Below are 21,678 nucleotides of genomic sequence, written 5' to 3'. Positions count from 1 at the left end.
GTCAACTAGGGCACGACATACTGGCAGAACTGAATTGTCCAACAAGCCATAATTTCACCATGGCCGCGACAGTGTCGAGCTATCTCTCAAACGGCTTTCCAAAGCCCGGAGGTAACAATAACAGCCAGGGCCACCGATCCACCACCTACAGTGTATACACAAATGGATCGCACACAGCCCACCAAAACACGCTACGGTCGTTTCGCAGGGAGACCACCAATGCATCGAACGCAACCGGCTCGGCCAAGATGTCAGAGACCGTCAACATATTGAAACGCCGCTGCGCGGAAGAATTGGGAGCAGCCATATCAAAGGGGATTGTTAGCTCCTACCCAACTTTGATGGAGACGATCAGCAAAGAAAGACTTCACAGACTTCCGACAGAAGGTAGTGCCTGGGACAAGGTGCTTGCCTGGGCTCAATCATTCGCAGAAAAGTTCTACGACTTCGACCAAGCTATTGAACAATTCACTGGAGGCAACTATGACGGTGCCGAAATCGCGTTTGGCTATTGTATCTTGTTGTTAGATCTTGGCGACGAGAACGCTGCTGCTCTACAGGCATCCTTTGGGTTCTTCTTCAAGTGTTCTCTGGACCTGATTGCATTGCTGGACCGAGTCGAGCTGTTCAATGCTTCCTTCGATATCAACGAACAACTTGTACTTGCATATGCGGACTTGGTGACTCTTGTGTCGGATGTTTCTCTTCGATTCTATCAAGCGATCAGATCGCCGAGTGGATCAGATGAAGCCATTGACATCTACAGTGCCTTCAGCAACACCATCGAAAGTTTCCAAAGTCGCCGTGACAGAATTGTTGAGTCAATGTGGAAGTATCAACTCTCCCAGGAGAATGTCGATCTGGATAGCCTAGTTGACTTCAAGACCTTGCGTTCCTGGCTTTCCATTCAAGACACTATCTTGAAATACAAATATGGCGATCACACTATGCTCGTTAACGACCGTCAACAGCTGACTTGTCTCTGGGCGCAGCCCTATCTGACCAGATTCTTGAACAGTGGGAAAGGGTCGCTCGCCATTACCGGCCCTCCAGGTTCTGGAAAAACTGTTCTTGCTGGGACCATCGTTGACACTGTCCAACGGATCCACTCCAAGAACTCGTACACTGTCCTCTTCATTCCCATTAATGGTAGAACGAAGATACAGGCATCGAGCTTGCATGTTGTTCGCAGTTTGTTGTCGCAACTTCTCGAGACACGTGTGGGTAATGTGGAATCCTATAAGATTCTCACCGAGGCCTACACGACTTCCCGAGAAGCCTCTGATCTTACGATATATGAGTCCCTTTTATGGACTGCACTCGAGAAGGTGATAGCTTCAACACACTCCCAAGCTAAGGAGACTCTAATCATCGTCGACGGCCTTGATGAGGTGTCCAGCGACCCAAAGATTGCTCAAAAGCTACACCAACATCTGATTGATGCCACCTCAAAGCACGAAAAGGTGAGGCTCATAACGCTATCTCAACCATCTGCACTGGCATACAGACAGCCATCTGACGTTGAGGTCTCTTCTGATCTTATATACGACGATGTTTCGGCGGTAGTGTCGGGCCTGCTCCATGGCCACCATTATCTTGAGAATGTTTCACGAATTGATCAAGATGTTCTCGTTCATCAGATTGTGGATGTTTCAAAGAGTAACTTCCTTTGGGCTAAGTTGCTGACAAAGTCCCTACTCAGAGAAGCATCGGCGGAAAAGTTTCTCAAGGCTGCGGCAGCAATCAACAAGAGCTCGAAATCACTTCAGGAAGGCATTCGCGACCAGCTCATCAGTGCAAATTTGTCTGAGGAAGGCAAAAAGCTTTTGATGTGGCTCTCGATCTCCCAGAGACCGCTGACTATTGAGGAATTGTCCTTGTTGTATGCACTTGATCTGAAAGCTGGTATCATCAGTGACCAGCAGATCCAGCCATTACATGCGTTGAAGCCTGTTGCCTCATTGGTCTCTCTTGAAGACGGTCTATTGTACTTGCGTCACTCCGTCATCAAAAGTGTGGTGTCAGAATATTTTGAACTCAGCATGCAATCGTCCTTTGAGCTTGTACAAAAGCTACTGCTCTACTTGAAACTCAGTGTCAAGGACCACAAAGAGCCTTCCTTCTCGTCCTTGACATCTTCTCACATCAACCAGATCTTCGACCAGGCGCCCCTTGCGGAGTATGCCACAAGATATTGGGTGATACATTATCTTGAGATGTCTCCGCAAGCTCGAAGTAACACTACAGAATTGAAGAAGGCTCTCCTTCCTGTCCTTCCATCTTTGGCAACGATTTCTCTACTTGAAAAGGCCATCTGGGCCTGGGAACCCGTCACGCTCCAAGTATCATGGCACACTACCTCCCTAGACATACGCCGGAAGGTTCTCAACGCCAATAATCAAGTCGTATTACAGACCCTGATTGTTCTCGCCACAATCTTGACTGAGACAAACCAATTCAAGTCTGCTAGTGATTATTTCTACTCAGCTACTCAACTTACCGCAAGCATCTTTTCAACTACCCATCCTTTGTACAGTCGGTGTGCTAGTCAATTCCTGGATGTTACAAGCACCTTTACCCTGACAACACGAAACGACATTGTTTCGCGGAGAGAAGAGATTCTTACTACGCTCATCAAAACCTACACCGCTCAATACGGATCTACATCTGAGGTGGTACTGAAGTACAAATCTCAGCTCGTTGAACTTTACAGATCGATCAAAGAAGAGTCAAAGGCGGTTGAGATTGAGAAGACGATATACACTCACGACACCCAGGAAGCCGAAGATCGTGGAACTATCAAACGTACCGGATCTCTGGGTGTCCGTGTTGTCTCACGCCGTGGCAGGGACCAAGAGTACGAGGCTTGGGATTGGAATGAAGAGCAAGACCATGATACACTCATTCGAGCAGAAGGCCACAAGTATATTGAGGAACTGCTTCAGTCCGCTCAGAGCTACGCTACGAAGGGCCTCATTGCCAAAGCTGAGCACGCATATATTGAAGCCTGGCATCATCTTTCCATTCAAAGCCATACTGCTGATTCAGTCAGCTTGGTCCGCAAAAGAATCGACCTAGCTACCCAATACGCCGTTTTCCTTCAATCAACAAAACGGTCAAGCGAGGCTTCGGCATTGTTGGTTGGACTTTGGGAAGAGTATCAGTCAACCTCAGTCGCACGCTCACAGGAAATCAGCTCGCGACTTTTCCAAGTTGGGAAGATTTTGAAGACGGTAGGCGTGACTGCAATTGCTCTGGAGATCTTCAAGCACCATTCGTCTACCATAAAAGCCTCTTCAAAGGTGGAGAGCTCGCTCTACAAGGAGGTGGAAGAGCAGGTTCAGTCAACTCAACGCGAGATTCTCAAACAGGCATCTTCCTCGTCGAGCTCCGAAACACAGATCTCTCAGTCGATGGTTACTGAGATTATAACCAGCATAGAGTCTTCGCACACAACGCAGCTAGACATGACCTCAACGACAGCAATCAAACAGGTTGTATCTGCCTACATTGAACAAAAGCGGTGGAAGGAGGCCACTTCGACCATCAAACAACTGCTGCGAATCATCTGGGCAAGCTTCCTATCTACTTCAATTGAGGATGTTGCACAACCCGCCACCAATCCTGAATTTGCCCTGGAACTTGCTGACCAACTCATCGTTGCCTATGAGGCACGCTTGCGCTGGATCAAGGCGCAGGACCTCAGAGAACGCCTTTATTACGCGGTCAAGGCAACACGAAAAGTCGACGACAGCATTGTGAAGTATAACTTAGCCAACCTGCTCAGATTGTTTGAACAGAACCGAGCCCGAGTTAAGATAGTCCAGATTCACCAAGAACTTCTGGAGGATTACAAGAAGTTCTACGGACCAGAGCACCCTCAAGTGATCAAGACCTTGTGGACTCTTGCTGAGCTCACAAACCCGCAACCCATCTCCATCGGGTATTACAGACATATCGTTGATCTGTTAACAAAGGGCTCGGAGAGTTGTCATCCTGAAGCACTTGATGCTCTCATTCCCCTCGCTGATCTTTATTGGCTTGAACGACGTTATCAGGACGCCGCGTGGGCATACTCGCTGCTGCTGAACACCTTCGTTCATAAAGGGAAAGAATTAAAGCGGTTCCACAATACCACGTTCGTATCCACGATATATGACCGTTATGTGGAGAGCATCCAGAGTTCACGATCGGAGTCCACTCTCGTTTACGAGATTACAAAGAGATATCGCCAGGCCTGCATAACAGTGTACGGAGCCGAGCACAAGTTTACCCAGGAGGTCACCTTGAGTTTTGCGCGTTTGTGCAGAGTCTCCAAACGTCATGAGACCGAGGCCGTGGCGTTGTATGAGGAGCTCGCAAGCAATGCCAAAGCAACCGAGTACCATGCTGAAGCCAGAGCAAGCCTAGATGCCATCTACGAAATGAGGGCGTTGGAGGCAGCTCGAAGTACCAGCATCACTGCATCCAAGGAGCAGGTTGAACGCGCCGTGACTGTTGTTCGGAAGCGTATGATAGAGACAAGGACTCACTATGGGTGGGCCCATGAAGAGTCGCTCGAACAACTCAAAGAGGTGTCTCACCTCTATGCCAAGCAGTCCAAGAAGGTCGAGGCTGTCAAAGAACTCACCGAGTTCACCAGTCACGTCGTGACCAGCGAAACGAGTTCTACTAGGCTTATCAGCGCTGCCTCAGCTGTTGCAGAGAGCTTCATTGCGGTCAGCGAGACACACCAAGGATTAGAGCTTGCTGAGGAGCTTCGCTGGCAGCTGGTAACAAAGGACACCAGCAACTCCAAGAAGTACAAGCTTGACCTTGCAACGGCCAATCGCTCCAGCGCCATCTACATCGCACAATTGGAGTACAGTCTCAGGCAGGACTCACTGCAGTCATTCAGTGACATTTACCTTTCTATCTTAACCGAAATTGTGTACTACGAGGATTTCCAACGTTCCATCCGCAGTAATTCGTCCTTCGAAGAGGTCTATGGTATTGCGGCTCGACTTCACTCCTTTTTAAAGGAGCAGGGCCGCACGACAATGCTGGTGCACGTACAGGATGAGCTGGTGAGCTTCTTCCTCAGATCCTCTGGTGAAAAGGCCAAGGTTGGAGACGTTGCCCAGGTTAAAATCCTCGTCACGACGCTCCTCGAGTACTTTGAGATCCATCGAATCAAGTCATTCCTCGTTTCAGTCCACCTCGCAAGCATTGAAGCCATCAGGGGTTTCCTCAAGCGTGGCCAAGACAAGCAGGCTTGCGACCTTGCTCAGACCGCGTTCCGTTATAGTCATGCTCACAGCTGGTACAATACACCAGGAGCGATCAAGCAGGGCCTCGTCTTGGCAACGACCCTCGCCGACATCCACAGTCACAAGAAATCTCGTCATGCTCAGATCCAGATTGCCAGCCAGATTGTGCAGCAGGTTCTGGAGTCTGCGAAATCCCTCAGACTCAATCTCACCGTCATCCCTCTGAAGGAGCTGAATACCATCATTACGATCCTGGGCGAGCAAAAGGACTTTGTCACACTAGAGGTAAGTCGTGGTGTCCTAGACGTTCACTTTGAAGATGCAGAAACTGACCGTGATCTGCAGTGGCTACTTACCCAACTTTGGGACGCTCGCGAATCCCATGCATCCTGGGGACCTTCGGTTGTGCTCACACTTGGCCGCAGACTCGTGCTTGTTCGCTTCCTTCTCAAGCAGCACGATCTCGCGCTGAGCCTCGCGGCTGACATTGCTTACAACTTACGCCGGGTCTACGGCTCGTCGCACGTCGTAACGCTGGAGATGAACATTCTCCTCGGCCAGCTTCTCGTCAGCACAGGTCTTGCCTTGCAAGGCACTAAGGGAGCAGAAGAGATTGCGCGCAGATACTACAAGCGTGCAGTTGGGGTGCACGAGAATGTTCTGCGTGCTTTGACACTTGACCCCATGGGGCTCCACGAGGATGATGACGTTACAGTCTTGTCGACCGATCCAGAGCCTGTGGACCTTGCAGCTCTCGGTCTTGACAAGGCCGCATCTCAGGGAACATATGCCCGTCGCCACCTGAGGCTGCTGAAATTGGCATTGGAGCGTTTTGGCGACTATCCCAAGGGGTACGCTGAGTACGAACAGCTCAATGCCGACGCATTTCGCACGTTCCCAGAGGACTTGCGCGGCGTAGAGGGTGTGGAGAAGTGGGACATCAAGAAGTTTGGGCATGGCAAGGCCGAAAGCGATGAGGGAGCTTTGGATGTCAATGTCAAGGACTGGACACTGACGCTGGAGAAGATTGAACGTAATGGTGAGGTTAATGGTGTCGATTGAGGGAGGTGGTCAAATTGCCAGAAAAGCGTCGATATTACTGGAGTTCTGAGGCATTGGTACATAGTAGTGAGATGATACGTTCATTTGGCAGGTCGCAATGAAAAGGTATTCCACACCATGGTGCGTCTCTGCTTTCGCGACCCCCCCTGGTCCTGTTGAGGCAATACGCGTATGCTTGAACACCCAGTGCGGAGCCCGGAATAATTCAGAGTCCGTGTTGATGGAAAGCGGAACCTTCCAGCCGCCGCTTTTACTGCATCAACTCCCTTACAATTAAATCGCTTCGTTCGCGTTCACTTCAATCCTACGATTCAGGCACCCAGGCTGATTGCCCTTGGCTGGACCCCATTTCGATCTTTTGAGACCTGGCTCGCAGTCATAATCGAGCTTTGCGTTTCTTCGCCACCCCAACTGTGAAGCCCCTGGAGAGTTGTAGTTGGCCGAGAATGAACCCTCCCAGATGATCATAGCATCGACGTAAAAGTCTCCGATATGGTATTCTGCGGCAAGCCTAGCAAAGGTTGCCAGCGCTGCCGACGCCGAAAGGTCAAGTGTGATGCGACAAAGCCAACCTGTGTCAGATGCCAGAAGGCAGGAGAGCAGTGCCACTACCGCAATTTCGACGAGGCCATCTTCCGGAATCAGACGTCGGAAGTTGTTCGCAAATTCAAAAGGCCACTAGACGAGCATTCCGTGGCAGAGCTCCAGCCATTAGCGGTGATGTCGTCGACTTCAAGCACGGCAAGCTCTCCCGCCATGTACTCGATGCCGTCTGCTTCTGTCTATGACATTGGTGCGAACTTCTTCTTTGACAAGTTCATGTCTGAAAAAGGTACCTTCTTCGGCGACTACTCCTCTTGGCTGGGCCAGCTATACTCTGGAGCGACCTCCAGTGGCTTGATTCGGACAGTCATTGAAGCCGTTGGTTTGAGTGCCCTGTTCAACGTCTCCCTTGACCTAGGGGTTCAGATTAAATCGTCAGAGCAATACTCCAAAACGCTAGCGGCCCTCAAACTTGCTCTGGACGACCCGGAGCAAGCAAAGTCCGACGACACTCTCCTTGCAATCACACTACTCATCCTTTTCGAGGTAACGTTACTAGAATATATGATTCCTGGCTCCGAATCCGTCTTCTTACTAAAATGTAGATGCTGAACTTCCGAACTTGGCAGCGCCACAGGTTTTGGGAAGCTCATGTTAATGCAGCACTGGCCCTGTTGGAGCTCCGCGGTCAAGATCAGTTTCAACGTCAACGTGGCGGACAGCTGTATATACAGGTCCGTTCTCAGATAGTAAGTCCTGAATGGAGATCACTCGGTTCTGTCGATCTCTTTGTTGACTGGAGGGCAGCTTTTAGTCTGTATGCAGAAACGCGTCGTTGTTCCAAGAGCCCTGGTGCAAACCACCTACGACTTCCACGGCAGCCTCGTGAGGCAACTCTGGCAGAAATCTCGAGTCGCCACCCCAAGTTCAATTACCGAAATATGTTTCCGGGTGGTCAATCTCCGAGCCGCATTGTGTCAAGGGCAGGTGACGGATTGGAAAGTCCTACAAAACGCCGCCATCGACATCGACAACGACCTCGAGTCATGGAAGGCTGGATTGCCCTCTTCCTGGAAGTACTCGATCATTCACGGGCCTGCGAAGGTTTCCGAGGAGCTGCTACAAGGAGTACGCCATATTTACCCTACACTTTGGGTGGCAGAGGCTTGGAACAACTGGCGCATCCTTCGGCTACTAGTCAAACAGATGATGCTAGAAGTCAGTGTTGACCCACACGAGATTGCCTCGTCGCAAGATGCTGCACGCCAATTGTGTACCGACGTCTGCATTTCTGTTTCCAGTTTTACAGGAAGTCCAAGTAAGTCACATCAATGAGGACAAATCATGAAGTCTCGTCCTCCTCATCTGACGAAAATGTCCAGGTTTCATATCCTTGATGCACCCATTATACCTTGTGGCCCTGGAATCCTTGAATCCATACGGTTTGCGAGTCTTTGCGATCGAACAACTGAGATGCATTGATGCGTCTTTCGGGGTGCGACAAGCCCGCCTACTTGCTGACACAGCGGAAAGCAGCCTACTCGATACAGTCCCCGAGCCCGGCGTGAGAATTTGAATTCCCCCCCTTTTTTCTGACCCGAGAGTCCTTCGTGTATCAAGTCTATTATTTTCCTGTCTTGTGATAATCATGTTGCGGGCTCGCGGAGAGGTTTGCGCTGGATTACGAGGCGTCTTTCGCGAAACCTCGCAGTGCTGCCCTGTAACGGGAATAGCCTGGTGAGCCCAGGTGGTCCGGGCCCATCCAATTTTGTTCATGGGGGATTACGCCTATTGGCTATTGTCAGCCACGTCCACGGCGACTCCACAAGATATAAGTATGGTTTTGCACGCCTCCTCGACGACCACGATTTATCTTGCTCAGCCGAAGCCTCACGGTCTCTCAGATGTATTTTGAAGTCACCGAGTCTCGCCTAGAACTTTTTCACTGAAGCAGTTCCTAAATCTGCCAAAGACTTCACTTCATCCCTTTCTCACCTCATCATGGCAACCGAAAATGCCTCGTTCACTCAGGAAAAGACCTTCAGCACATACAATGCCGCTCAGGGCAAAGCATACTCCGATCTCCGTCGGGACTACGATCCCAAAGTCTACCAGACCATATTGGACCAGCACACTTCGACCGGTGGCCAACTCGACACGTTCCTAGACGTAGGCTGCGGCCCGGGGTTTGCGGCACGAGCACTCGCTCCGCACTTTACACAAGCCATTGGTCTCGATCCCGCGGAGGGCATGGTCACCACAGCGCGCAACCTCACGACTGTGGCATCCCCAGAGTTCAATAATGTCCGATTTGAAATATCTACATGCGAAGAATTGGGTTCCAACCTGACGCCTCCGATCGCCGATGGGAGCGTAGACCTGATCACCGCCGCCAACGCAGCGCACTGGTTCGATATGCCGCGTTTCTGGGCAGCTGCGTCAAGAGTTCTCAAACCAGGAGGTGCGTCAGTGTTCTTTGTTCTTTGCGTCTTTTCACCGTCCCCATTCCGTTTCGAGTGCCTCTTTCATTCCCCCTACAGTTCTCGTACACCTCTTTTGTTTTCCCTCTCCCCCTTCCGCGGCTCTCCTTCTCCACAACATCTCTCCCAGTTGTTCGTGTTTTACAGTGACTGCCATATCGGTACTTACCAGTACTGGTACTGTCCGGGCTACTCATCTGACATGATGCGTGGGAACATAACCAGGCACCGTTGCAATCTGGACCTCGGGCCCCGGCCGTATCCATCCCTCGGTGCCCAACGCCGAAGCCATCCAGGCCGTGATCGACGCACAGCAGGAGGGCGAGTTGAAACCGTACTTGCTGCCCGGCAACACACTCGTGCGCAACCACTACAGGGACCTCCCGCTGCCCTGGACGGGTCCGCTCGAGCACCGCGTCGACGGCGCGTTCGACCAAGCGTCCTTCGTCCGCCTCGACTGGCCCAGCGACCAGCCGTTCTACCTCCCCGGACCGAAAGACGACGAGGGCGTGAGCATGGATATCTTCGAGAAGGTGCTGGCGACAGGAAGCGCGGCGACGAGGTGGCGGCAAGCGCACCCTGACCTCGTCGGCACGGAGAACGACGTGCTCAGGATCCTGAGGAGGAAGATTGAGGCCCTATTGCACGACGCCGGCGTCAAGCCTGGGCAAGAGAGGTTGCGGGGCCTGTTTGACGGTGTGATTTTGTTTGTCAAGAAGAAGGCGGCTTGAAAGAGAAACAACACCATACACTAGACTATACCACCCTGCACTGCCACACAGTACCCTACACTGCATTACCCAAGTCGCTTGGGTGCGTAAGGTACTCGCTTAGGGTGCTTTCTCAAGGCACTTTCTCAGTTCCTTCCTCACCCAGTCACTTACTTCCTCACTCACGGAAGTGCGTACGTTGAGAATGGTGCCTAGTCTACAAACTCCGGGATGAGGAGCACGATTGCAACGAAGAGAAGGGGTATCAAGTTGTCTTTGTATTCCAATTATATGTTCCCTGAAAGCCGCTGCTCGCCTACCATGATAACAAAAGCATAGAGGATAGACATAACCAATAATCATCATCCCGTCGTCGTCACAAAAGCACGTACAAAGCACCAGACAGACAAGTGTGTGTATGCCCACATGTGTTTGTGTGTGCATGCGTCCGTGTGTGTGTCTCTAGTAGATAAAGAGGACTGATTTCATCATCACTCCTCATCCCTCTTATCTTCCAAACCCATACCATCCATCTCATCTCCCAACAGCTCTACCTCTACCTCCTCACCGACCCAGCCTTCGAACTCCTCGAGCCCCTTTTGCACACGAACCTTGAACCGGATCACATCCTCCAGACACCTCTCGATGCCCGAATGTAGTTCCTCGCGCACTCTGGCAGCTTCCTCGCGCATGCTCTCCCATGCCACGCCGACCTCGATCTCGCGCTGCTCGAGCTCGACGACGCCGCGCTCCAGGCCCTCCCTCATCCTCGCGAGCTCCTTCTCGAGCTTCTCGATCGCGCTCGTTTGCTGCGTGTGCGTCGTGGTCTGACTTTCCTTGAGCGACGCGTACATCCGGCTGGCTTCGTTGACGCGGTAATTCAAATTGTCGATCTCGGTGTTCTTCTCGTGCAGCGCTTCGGAGATGTTGTCCAGAAAATCCCGCGCGTTCAGGTCCGCGTCGGCAGCGGCTTTGCGGCGCTCGTTGATCTCCTTGCGCAGCGCGATGAAGGCATTCCGTACCGCGCCTCGTAGGTCCAAATTCAGCAGGTGGACGGGCGAGTAGCCCACGTTGTTGTCCGCTAGGAGACGGTCGGTGTCAGGCGATCCCCTTCTACGCGACGTCGACGTCGAGAAATTGTCCGAGATGTTGAGGCTGAGTTCGAAGTCGACGCCTTTCGCATTGACCGCTGTAGAGGGGATGAGGGACATTTGATAACCCAAGGAATTGTAGCGCTTGACGACAACTTCGAGGTCTTCAAGTTTTCGCGACGTTTCAGCTTCTTTCTCCAGGACTTTCTTGTTGACTTCATCCAGCATCACGAGTGCATCTTCGTGACTTTTCGTAAGTCGTTCGCGCTCCGTGTTCATTCGGTCGATGTCTTGGATATTGAGGCCTTGCCGGTCGACAGATTGTTGGAGGCTCTGACGTTCTTGCTCGACTACTTGCAGGTCTGCTTCTGTTCGTTGAATTTCTGCTTCGAGGATCTTAATTCGCGCGTCGTATTTTTCAATCTTTGCTTGTACGTTTGCATTGTACTCTTCGAATTTCTTCTTGTCGTCCTCAAGGATTTTGAAGTGCTTATCCAACTTGGCTACGTCGGGGGCGTTGCGCTCGAACTCTTCGACCTGCGCTTTCAAAGCTTCGTGCTCTGCTTCGTACAGCCGTAGCTCTTCCGCGTGCTTGGAGTTGATCCGTTCAAATTCGTCCGTCATTGCTTGGATGTGAGGTTGTAATGCTGCTTCTTCACTTTCTTCGTCATCTTCAGGTCCCATCTGCAGCCAGTCCTGATATGCTCCAAACAAGAACCTGAAGACAATTCTGTCGCTCGCAATGTCGACACCTGCTTCGGCACAGGCATCATCGTATGCACCTCGTGTAAAGTTGTCCAACATTTGTGCAAGCTGCATCATCCAATGTAGTAATCCAAGAAAGCGAGGCCAGTTCTGTCCTCCAACTGCGACCAGGTGTGACTTTGTAATGTCCCTTTCGTAAGGATATCTCAACTGTTTCATGATTGGCGGTACTTCTGTGTCAATGCTCTTCTGAAATTTATATCCGGGGTCAATCCGTCGGTAGAGCCACTGGAACATGAATGTGAAATCTTTCTGCGTTGGTGATTTTACAGAGTTTTGCGTCAACGAATGCTTCATTTCCAATTCGAAGTTGTTTTGTGTCAAGTAGTCCAGTAGTTCTTGACTCAGTCGCGCTCTATACGAGGAGTCCCTGAGAGGTCGAGGGTCTTTGGGTGCAATTCCAGGAGCAGGAGGTTGGGAGAAGAAGGACTGGTGCGCGACTGGGCCATGGCCGGAGGGCCGGGAGAATATGCTGCTTCTTCGTTGTATGCTTTGCGACGCAGGAGTTTGAGATCCAAACAACTGGTTTGGCGCAAGACTCTGTCTGCCAGTGTTTGCGCTGCCGAACATGTTACTTGAAACTGATCTTCTAGCGGTGGACATTCCCATGTCTGCTAAATTCCCTCCTGAAGATGAGCGGTGGAAATTTGGCTGCGCGGGTCGCTGAACACTCTGATTTATCGACGTCGATCGGGCGTGCGACGCCGTGAATGGCGCATTTCGTAACTCATTGCTCGAAGAGACGCGCTTTACGGCAGAGGCAGGTTGCGGGATGCCTGAAAAGTTTTGGATGTGGCCCAGCGTTTCGCGAGGGCGTCGCACGCTGAAGAGTCCAGGTGGTTGCGACATGGGTTCTTGGTTCGTTGCCTTCGATCGATGCGCGTTGTGAGATGGGGAGTGGAGGAGCAGCCGGCTTTGCAATTGAGGTTGTCGCAAACTGTGTACCTAGGTAGCCAAAGGTTGGTATGTACCTAGGTAGGTATGTATGATGATGGAGTTCGTGCGCATGAGCCCAAGCGGGACAGCCTAACAACAACCCGCGCGTCAGGCTCATTACCACGGCGACGAGATGCTTAGGTAATAAGTGAGTAAGCGGGACGGCTTTTTCACGTGACGATGAGCCTCGGCTGAATTCCTAACCTCAGTTGAGGCCAGCCTCCCACCCGATCATTAATTATCTCGTCGAGTTGATGATCTTTTATCGACCTCCCTTTCTTTCGGCTGTGTTAGCGGTTCGTCTCTGTCTCTAGCAAACACGTCGCCCAAGAGTACACTTTTGACGCGCATGCGGTGACTCGCAGACAGTTCCTTGCCGCCACCATGGCTCCCAGAGAGGATCTCGTCACCTCTGCCGTGACCTTTCTTCAAGATCCCTCTGTTGCCTCGGCGCCGCTGGAAAAGCGCATTGAATTTCTCCAGTCCAAGAACCTAACTCAAGAGGAAATCGATCTGTCTCTCGCCAGAGCCAGCGTTCCTGCCACATCCTCCCAGCCCGCTCAGAATGGATACTATCCTCCCCCGACCCAGCAGGTCCCTCGCGGTCCTCCATCACAACGCTATCCATATCCCTACAATCCATACGGCGATCAATGGCCACAGCCACATCCTCCACCCGAACCTCCTCGCCGGGACTGGCGCGACTGGTTCATCATGGCTACCGTAGTGTCCGGCGCCAGTTACGGCCTTTACATGCTCGCACAGCGCTACATAAAACCTCTGATTGCACCTCCAACCCCTGAACAGATCGAGCAAGACAAAGCGTCGATAGATGAGCAATTCAACAAGGCATTTGCTCTCCTAGATACCTTATCATCCGACACGGCCGCGCTGAAAGAAGCGGAGGAGCAGCGCACACAGCGCCTCGACAATGCCATTACAGACATCGAGACGATCGTGGCGGACCTCAAGGCTGCCAACATGCGCCGGGAAGACGACGCGCGTCGCATGGAGGCCGAGATCCGCACAATGAAAGACAGCCTCCCACGCAGTATCGAGAGTGTGCGCGACGCCAGTGAGAAACAACTCAAGGAACTCGGCGCTGAACTCGGCAGCCTCAAAGTCCTCATGGGTAACCGCCTGGGCGGCGGTGCGAACAGCTTGACACCGAATATCCCCAGAACACAGCCTGGTGTCCTGCCCTCGTCGAACAGTGCTGCAACCACACCAGGAGCACCGCCTTCTGTTCCCTCCGGGGCCGTCCCACCTCGGCCGTCGTCGAGTTTCGAAGACCAAGGAAACCCATACGCTCAACTTAACAGGCCGCCGCAGCCTACTACGGGTCGACCACCTAGTGCGGCCGAGTTCCGAACCGCCCTCACCCAGAGTATGAAGGATAATGCGAACAAAGCAGCCATCCCGGCGTGGCAGATGGCTGCGGCCAACAAAGCGAAGGAGGCCAGTGCGGGCGCGCCAACTACAAATGGAGCAAGCAGCAGCAGTGAACAGCAGCAACAACAACAGCAACAAGATGGCGCTGATGCCATCGCGGCCCTGAATGCAAGCTAGTCTATACATAAGGCATATATCGTCGCACTTCTATAAAGGAAAGGTTGTTGTAGTGGCAGCACAAAATGGGGGCACGCTTGTGTTCATTGACGATCAATCTTGGTCCAGAGCAATGTTGTATTTTACTGTTTCGAATCTTTCTATCTACTCTTCTGTGCTACCGCCGAACCTCTGCCGCACAATCTCTTTGAGCATACTCATTGTCTTCTCCTCTTTCTCCTTCAACCCCGCGACGCGGGCCTCTCGTTCGGCTCTACGGGCACGGAGAATTTCTTCCTTGCGTAGTTCTCTCTCGTTCTTCTTGCGCTCATTTTCCTTCTGCATCCTCTTCATCTCAGCCAGACTGTCCTCCTCGCCCATCATATCTGCGTCGCGCACCTCCTCCATATCGCCGCCTCCGCCCTTGGCCGAGGCAAAGGCACGGTTTGAATCGGCCTTTTCGCGCTTCTTCTCGAGCTGGCGTTCTCTCGTGCCCGGCTCGGCACGCGGCGCTATTTCGTCGAGACGGTCGCGTTGGAGTTTCCGATCGAGGGCGCGCGAGTAGTTTAGGTCTTGTCTCTGCTGGGCTCGCGCTGCGACTGCATCTTCTCTCGCTTGTTCGTCGCGGGAACGGAGGTCTTGTAACGAGGGGATTGTAGCGCCGTGGCGGCCACCTTTCAGCATGCGCCCTTGTCCCTGGGACGTCTTCGCTGACTCTGGCAATGTAGGGCCGTAGCCGTCTTCGTCCTCTTCGTCGTCCTCGTCGTCGTCTTCGTCATCGTCATGATGGCGCTGTTCGTCGTTGGTGCGGCGCTCAGCGTATCGATCGGCTACGGCTGAGGAGGAGGACGCGGCTTCAGCTTGGGATTTCTCGAGAGTCTTCGGATCGTACCATCCTTCAGCGAGGTCTCCGCGGTTCCTGCCATGTTAGTCTCCGTCCCCCGTTCTTTGTCTGTAACAAGGGGGAATATAGATTTTGTACCATCTTGAAACGAAACTCTTCCACCGTCCTTTGACTTCGGTCTCGTCAAGTGCGTCGATGTCTATTTGTTTCTGGATGTCGAGGTAGAGAGCGAACATCGGCCGATAGATGGGCAGGTCATGTTTCGACAGCTCGCGAGCGTTCAAGGGCAGTGGCTTAGCAGGGACCTGGGTTCGACTGCTACTGTGTCGAGGAGAGTCTGAGTGTGAGTGATGGCGGCGGTGGTGGTGGTGATGATGGTGATGGTGGTGGTGGTGTCGGGGCCGCTTTTCTTCGTGGCGATGAGGCGATCTAGAGCGTGAACGAGATCGTGGAGTACGGTGTCGACCTTCCATTTGATCTTGTCGGACCAGTTACCGAGATACTTTCAAGAATGAGTGTGCCGCGTCAGTTTCGAAACGCCTGACAGTGGTTGATCAAAGTGTTTGAAGAAACATGGGGAAATGTTGTACTGCATTTCACTTCCCCCCACACGGAGTTTATGATGGCGTCAAGGACAGTATCCATTCAGGTCTATGCAAGAAAGCAGACCTGTAGTTGGTGCACAAGACGTAGACAATCTGACTGAGACTATTGTGAGCTGCTATAGTTACAGGGAGAGGGCCATTCTGTCAAGGCTGTTGAGAAGTCTGTCCTTGAGCAGCGTGCTTGTCTTATGCGACGAAGGGTTGTCATGAGACATTGACTCATTTCCATGCTTGTACCACACTACTTGAAGGGTGTTCACATGGATCAAATCGTGCTTATGGAAGTACCGTAGAGTCTGGGTCGTCCTGCAGTAGTCGTAGAAGACTCTCTGCTGTCGGAGGCGGCGAAGTGAACGCACAGCAATGATTGCAAGGCTGAGGGTGAAGAGGAGGTTCGAGCTATTGCGCTACCAGTGCCTCTTGATTCTCGTATCATTCGGATCAAACCGCGCCTTACAGAAGAACATTGCATTGCTCTATGAGATTCGGGAGCAGATAGTCCATATTGAGAGCGTCTAAACGCAACAGCCACAGCCATCTTTCACGGTACATCCAAGTTACCACCGGTCGTGGAAGATAAAGAGCTGTTATCGTAGGAGAACGCAATGGTGTTCCTACTACTACAACCGATAGAGACGATCCCTTGATAACGTATGCCTATGATAATTGACACTTCTCCTGTGGGAAGAATTGCCTCCCAAGGGGCATCCGGAAAGCACCGTGGCGTGAGATCGGGGTCCAGCGACAAGTCCTCCCTTATCTCTGTCTTGCCATCTCATCTTGACGACAATATGGATCGAAGATAGGAATCATGCTTCGAAGATAGCCGATCTAGGATCCATGCTGGAAGATCTATCATCTCTCACAGCTATCGTGTAACGTTTTGGCTGGTCTAGACCGTCATCTGAGCACCCAGAGGGATCTGGCATTCACCAGCTAGTAGGCAGATACCAACATTCGGATGCCAGACATGCAAGATCGAGTCCGGTAGTGCGATAAGGTAAAGACTTGGGACACGGTGCAAGGTAGCACTCTGTACCAAAGTGGCGCTGGCGAACAGGGTACCGCTGGCCAACCTCTTTCTGGCTTATGCACCCGAGGAGCACATGGTGTTGTGGCCCTGGGTGCCGCGTGGGAAATATGCAGGACATTAAACGGCATAGTGTACAGTAACAGTAGGGAAGTAATGGACCGATATGGATGCTCAGGAGTGTCTTTGCAGACTCGGCTTCCCCATGATCCGACTCAGGGGATGCGTAATCCTTCGGCCGACGTACTGATAAGCTTGCTTGACAACAAGATAAGCCTGGAAGCTTGTGTACGGCTGATTCCCACGGGTGGCAGTCTCCGTCTTCCACCTTAAGTTTCGATGGCGTAGTCCGTACATCATAAGGATGCGAAGCTTCACCTGTTCACGAGGATCCGTGCACTTTTGCAGCTCAAATCGGCTGTGTGAGAGGTGCGTGTACTGTAGGCTCAGAATGAAGGTCTCGTCGCTGAGCTTGCCTGTCAAAGCACCAACAAGCACAGATCGACACTGTGCAACTCTCTGAGATGGCTCGCCACCAAACATAAAGTAGACGACATTTGTCTTATCACCCAGCCCCGGTTTCCCGCAACAACGTACAGAGTAAAAGGGTCTTCGACAAGGAAGGAAGCTAAATCCACGATCATCATGAGTTGCTCGCCTGCTTCAGTGTCGGCCAAAGAAATCCAAGTATGGGGCTTATCACGCATCTGGTTGCAGTGGATCAGCCCTTGCACCACACCACACAGGCCATGGCCTGACCCTGGGCTAGCATCTCTAGCACAGCGTCGAGTCCTGCTCGGCTACTTTCTAGATAACGCAGGTGTTTATAAGCTGGACCACGTCCCTTAGGATTCAGCCGTGTCATCTCACAGACTTTCGTTCCGCCCTGAGCTTCACTGTTCGTCAGGATGTCCAAGTACGTGACGAAATATATCCCGAGCGGCTCGACCGTGAAGGCTCGGGTCACCACCCTCAGTGCGTGGGAGCTTCCCAAGCAAGGTGAGTGAATGAAATGTGACCTGCAGTGGCCTGCAGGGACATTGGTTCGAGGTTGACTAATCGCCTGTGCAGAATCCGCCCTCGCACCCAAAGATGTCTGGTCCGTCCTCTCCTCACATCACATTTGAGGCTAAACTAAAACATTCTCAGGACAAACTCTGATATGGACCCTGTCCCGCCCCAATACCAGACGTGGACGCTCTGGACTTGGATGGCGTACTGGGCCACGGACACTATCAACCTCGGTGAGCACTCTAATGTCACAAACATTCGTTGCCATAGATAGAATTCCGTATGAAGGACGAAAAACAAGGCGAGCTGAAAAGGGCCGAGGATGGTGTTGTGGGCCCTGCTTGAGGTTGCACCCAATCAGGACTGATGCAGCCCTTCACACGTGACCCTTGCTCCAGCTATGGTACCAGTCACGTGATATCCGAGCCCAAGCTCACTCACCGCACTGCGCTGTCCTCGCTACGTCCCTAAATTGAGTGCCCGCTAATTGTGTACGCCTTCAGGCACCTGGGAAACCGCATCGTCTATCCTCGCCGTCGGCTTGAATTGGCGCGATGCCATCCCCATCATGGTGGTCGGAACGTCCTGCGTTGCAGTCCCTATGGTTCTCAACGGTGCGATCGGCGCGAAGCTTCACATACCGTTCTCCGTCATTGTGCGATCCAGTTTCGGCTATTACTTCGGTTATTTCTGTATCTTCTCCCGTTGTGTTCTGGCATGCTTCTGGCTTGGGATCCAAGGTGCAAACGGAGCACAATGCATCACCCTGATGCTGACCGCCATCTGGCCATCTTATGGGCACATCAAGAACCATTTGGCCTCGGACGCGGGCATCACAACCCAAGGCATGATAAGCTACTTCCTGTTCTGGATCATCCAGCTTCCACTCCTGTTGATCCCACCCACCAAGTTACGATGGCTTTTCATCGTGAAACTTGTTGCAGCGCCCGTCACGGCCCTTGCCACGCTCGGGTGGATCGTCCACAAGGCAGGTGGCGGCGGTGCCATCTTCCATCTACCCGAGACTGTCCATGGCAGCACTCGCGCCTGGCTCTGGTTGTCTTGCATGTCCTCGGTCACCGGCAGCTGGGCCACACTAGCTTGCAACATCCCTGATTTCAGTCGATACGCAAAGTCGAGCAAAGGACAATATATCCAACTTCCGTTCCTCCCGGCCATCTTCACAGTTTGCGGCGTGATGGGCATCGTTACGACTTCGGCCTCGAAAGTCGTCTATGGCGAGTATCTCTGGAATCCTCTTGACATTATCGACCACTGGCTCGGCAGTCACGGTGGAAGAGCCGCTGCATTCTTCGCCGCACTGTCCTGGTACATTGCCCAAGTCGGCACAAACATTACGGCGAACAGTATCTCTGCCGCCAACGACATGACGGTCATGTGCCCCAAGTACATCAACATTAAGCGCGGTTGTATGCTTGCAGCTGTTATTGGAGGCTGGGTAATCGTGCCGTGGAAGATTCTCAGCTCTGCGTCAACCTTTTTGGCCTTCATGGGCGGCTATGCTGTCTTCCTGGCTCCCATGGCTGGTATCATTGCCTCAGACTACTGGATCGTCAAGAAACAGCATGTCGACGTCCCCGCGCTGTACGACCCTCATGGCCGGTACAGGTACAACATTACGGGCATAAACTGGCGAGCCATGCTGGCCTTCTTGCTCGCAGTCGGGCCGAACCTGCCTGGTCTAGCCTACAGTATCAACAGTGGCTCCAAGATCACCACGGGAGCAAAGCATCTATACTCGTTTGATTGGCTGTATGGATTTCTTACGAGCATTTTCGTTTACAGCGTAACGAGCCATTTCTGGAAGCCTACCGACCAGCTCGTTTCCCATACCGTGTACGGTATCCCGACCGACCCGATGGATGAAGAAGCATACGAGGAGCAGTACGATGAGAAAGTGTTGAGGAAGGACAGCCTGGTCGGCAACCCCAAGGGATTTTCGAACATTGGTGGAATTGATAACATGGGTAGCGCTCTTCATTTCAGGAAGTCGGTCGAGGAGACGGCTCGCGCGAGTATCGAGATTAGACAGAGCCATGCAGCTCAGGGTGGCCAGGGTCCGCATGAGCCAGGGTCCGTTCCAAGTCATCTCAAAGGCGTGGATCAACAGGTTCTCGACGAGAAGATGGTTTGATTCGACGAGTGCGTGTATGATGTAGATTTTAATGCTGAGAGGTGTGATATGGTCCGTGATTCTTTCCAGATGTGATTTAGGGCCTTGATGAGGAAGATGCGATGATATGGATGAAATGATTGATAGACGGATACCATTGTGTGTTTGGCTACGTGTTGTACTGTTGTGTCTGGAAACGATGGATACTGGTGTCTGATCCTATCGTACGGTTCGAATTCTTCATTAGATCTAGGACGGTGAAAGAATGGAAGATGTTCGAGTGGGTAGATGTTCATAATTCTCTAATTTTGTGCATGACTCGATTTCCAAGCTCATATAGGATTCCGCTTGGCCTTGAACGGTTGTAGCCTGAACCTCCACTCCCAGCCGGGCGCGGCATGGATGAGGTATTCTCACATTCGTCCTGATACACCGTCATCATCCCTGAACCTGAGGTTGGATCTGTCATCACCGGTGCCGGTGCAGGTGCCGGATTCACAGACGAACAACAACAACAAAAGCAGCAGCAGCTTTGGGACTGTGGATGAAAATGGTGACTGTGGAGGCACAGAACCCTCGCCTTGCGATTGTTCCAGCCTTCCCCTTCTCGTTCTGTGGCGTGGTATATGCAATATACCTTCTGTGGATGTCCTTGTGGATACGCAGGCCCCCAATCTACAGCAGGAATGAAACTCGCATGTCCGGGTCCAAAGGGACCTCCTTTGTCCTTGCAGCTTTTCAACAGCGGCGCGTGGCGTTTCTGCCACGACGACGCCTGAAGAGGATCGCCGCCCGTAAACCTCAGCAGGCCGAGCGTGTAGTCGCTCGTCCAGCTCCCGTTGGCGGAGTAGACTATGCCCTCGAACCCGGCCATGCTGAGCCACGTCGGGCCTTCGTTGACTCCTCGCCGGCCTCCGTCGGGCCGTTCCCACGGCAATTCGGCGCGAGAGATGCACGTCAACGTGCGTGCGAGCGCGTGCTCCGGGTCCGCAAGCTCGACGAGGAACACGTCCTGCTGAGTGTCGGAGAAGTCGCCGGGCGGCCAGCCGCTGTAGCAGCAGAACAGCCTGCCACGGAGTGTGAACACGGTCGCGTCGACGTTCCAATGGTCCGGTATCCCCTGGAGCGGGCCCAGGAACGTCCATCCCGCAGCGTCCATCGGATCCTGGCTCGATGAGCGCAAGAGGACCGTGCGGTGAGACAGGCTCCCCCGGCCCAGGTGCGCGGCGCAGAAGTATACATACCATGTTCCGTTTATGTGGTGGAGCTCGGGGGCCCAGAGGTCAGTGGACCACGGGGTGTTGGGGGGCGGGTGCCATGCAGTAATTTTGTTGCAGGAGCGGAAGTCCTCCACGTTGCGAGACATCAGGATGTCGACGCGGTCGCCACATGTAAATGTCAGATAGTAGAGGTTGTTGTGCCGGACCATCCACGGGTCCGGGGTGTCGATGTCGGCGATGGGAATGTTGGACATGGTCAAGGACTAGCTAGCCTACCTCGTTCTGGACGACAAATGTATGTTGGATGGGCGGAGGTTGCAGTTATAAATGTGGTATGAACCATGGATCAATGATGGGGCTTGTTCATGGAGAAGATCGATGCGTGACATGGATTGTCAGTGATCGCGGAAGGGAGATTGTACCTGAGATTGACTCTACATTTCACATCGA

The 21,678-nt window shown here is 52.5% G+C and overlaps 8 protein-coding genes across 8 annotated transcripts; 5 read left to right on the top strand and 3 right to left on the bottom strand.

The window, feature by feature from the left end:
* Positions 1 to 59: 59 nt before the first annotated feature.
* Positions 60 to 6,311, top strand: PV08_02742 (uncharacterized protein; the record flags this gene model as incomplete). Its single annotated transcript, XM_016377100.1, has 2 exons — positions 60 to 5,534; positions 5,595 to 6,311. 2 exons carry the CDS (start codon positions 60 to 62, stop codon positions 6,309 to 6,311), a joined length of 6,192 nt encoding a protein of 2,063 aa, XP_016238670.1.
* Positions 6,312 to 6,803: 492 nt separating this feature from the next.
* Positions 6,804 to 8,430, top strand: PV08_02741 (uncharacterized protein; the record flags this gene model as incomplete). Its single annotated transcript, XM_016377099.1, has 4 exons — positions 6,804 to 7,400; positions 7,460 to 7,603; positions 7,662 to 8,172; positions 8,237 to 8,430. The coding sequence occupies 4 exons, from the start codon at positions 6,804 to 6,806 to the stop codon at positions 8,428 to 8,430; spliced, it is 1,446 nt and encodes a 481-aa protein (XP_016238669.1).
* Positions 8,431 to 8,855: 425 nt separating this feature from the next.
* Positions 8,856 to 10,065, top strand: PV08_02740 (uncharacterized protein; the record flags this gene model as incomplete). The annotated part of the gene is made up of 2 exons (XM_016377098.1): positions 8,856 to 9,315; positions 9,560 to 10,065. The coding sequence occupies 2 exons, from the start codon at positions 8,856 to 8,858 to the stop codon at positions 10,063 to 10,065; spliced, it is 966 nt and encodes a 321-aa protein (XP_016238668.1).
* A 470-nt stretch (positions 10,066 to 10,535) lies between these two features.
* PV08_02739 (uncharacterized protein) lies at positions 10,536 to 12,749 on the bottom strand (the record flags this gene model as incomplete). Its single annotated transcript, XM_016377097.1, has 1 exon — positions 10,536 to 12,749. One exon carries the CDS (start codon positions 12,747 to 12,749, stop codon positions 10,536 to 10,538), a length of 2,214 nt encoding a protein of 737 aa, XP_016238667.1.
* Positions 12,750 to 13,220: 471 nt separating this feature from the next.
* On the top strand, positions 13,221 to 14,405 carry PV08_02738 (uncharacterized protein; the record flags this gene model as incomplete). Its single annotated transcript, XM_016377096.1, has 1 exon — positions 13,221 to 14,405. The coding sequence occupies one exon, from the start codon at positions 13,221 to 13,223 to the stop codon at positions 14,403 to 14,405; it is 1,185 nt and encodes a 394-aa protein (XP_016238666.1).
* Positions 14,406 to 14,549: 144 nt separating this feature from the next.
* Positions 14,550 to 15,464, bottom strand: PV08_02737 (uncharacterized protein; the record flags this gene model as incomplete). The annotated part of the gene is made up of 2 exons (XM_016377095.1): positions 14,550 to 15,303; positions 15,367 to 15,464. 2 exons carry the CDS (start codon positions 15,462 to 15,464, stop codon positions 14,550 to 14,552), a joined length of 852 nt encoding a protein of 283 aa, XP_016238665.1.
* A 2,307-nt stretch (positions 15,465 to 17,771) lies between these two features.
* PV08_02736 (uncharacterized protein) lies at positions 17,772 to 20,029 on the top strand (the record flags this gene model as incomplete). The annotated part of the gene is made up of 4 exons (XM_016377094.1): positions 17,772 to 17,862; positions 17,935 to 17,962; positions 18,013 to 18,107; positions 18,378 to 20,029. The coding sequence occupies 4 exons, from the start codon at positions 17,772 to 17,774 to the stop codon at positions 20,027 to 20,029; spliced, it is 1,866 nt and encodes a 621-aa protein (XP_016238664.1).
* Positions 20,030 to 20,503: 474 nt separating this feature from the next.
* Positions 20,504 to 21,482, bottom strand: PV08_02735 (uncharacterized protein; the record flags this gene model as incomplete). The annotated part of the gene is made up of 2 exons (XM_016377093.1): positions 20,504 to 20,620; positions 20,646 to 21,482. 2 exons carry the CDS (start codon positions 21,480 to 21,482, stop codon positions 20,504 to 20,506), a joined length of 954 nt encoding a protein of 317 aa, XP_016238663.1.
* Between the last annotated feature and the right edge of the window lie 196 nt (positions 21,483 to 21,678).

This window comes from Exophiala spinifera, assembly GCF_000836115.1.
Source record: "Exophiala spinifera strain CBS 89968 unplaced genomic scaffold supercont1.2, whole genome shotgun sequence".
Classification (NCBI taxonomy): Eukaryota; Fungi; Ascomycota; class Eurotiomycetes; order Chaetothyriales; family Herpotrichiellaceae; genus Exophiala; species Exophiala spinifera.
The sequence above is the reverse complement of the archived record's forward strand: the minus strand, read 5'-3'. Positions and strand labels throughout refer to the sequence as shown.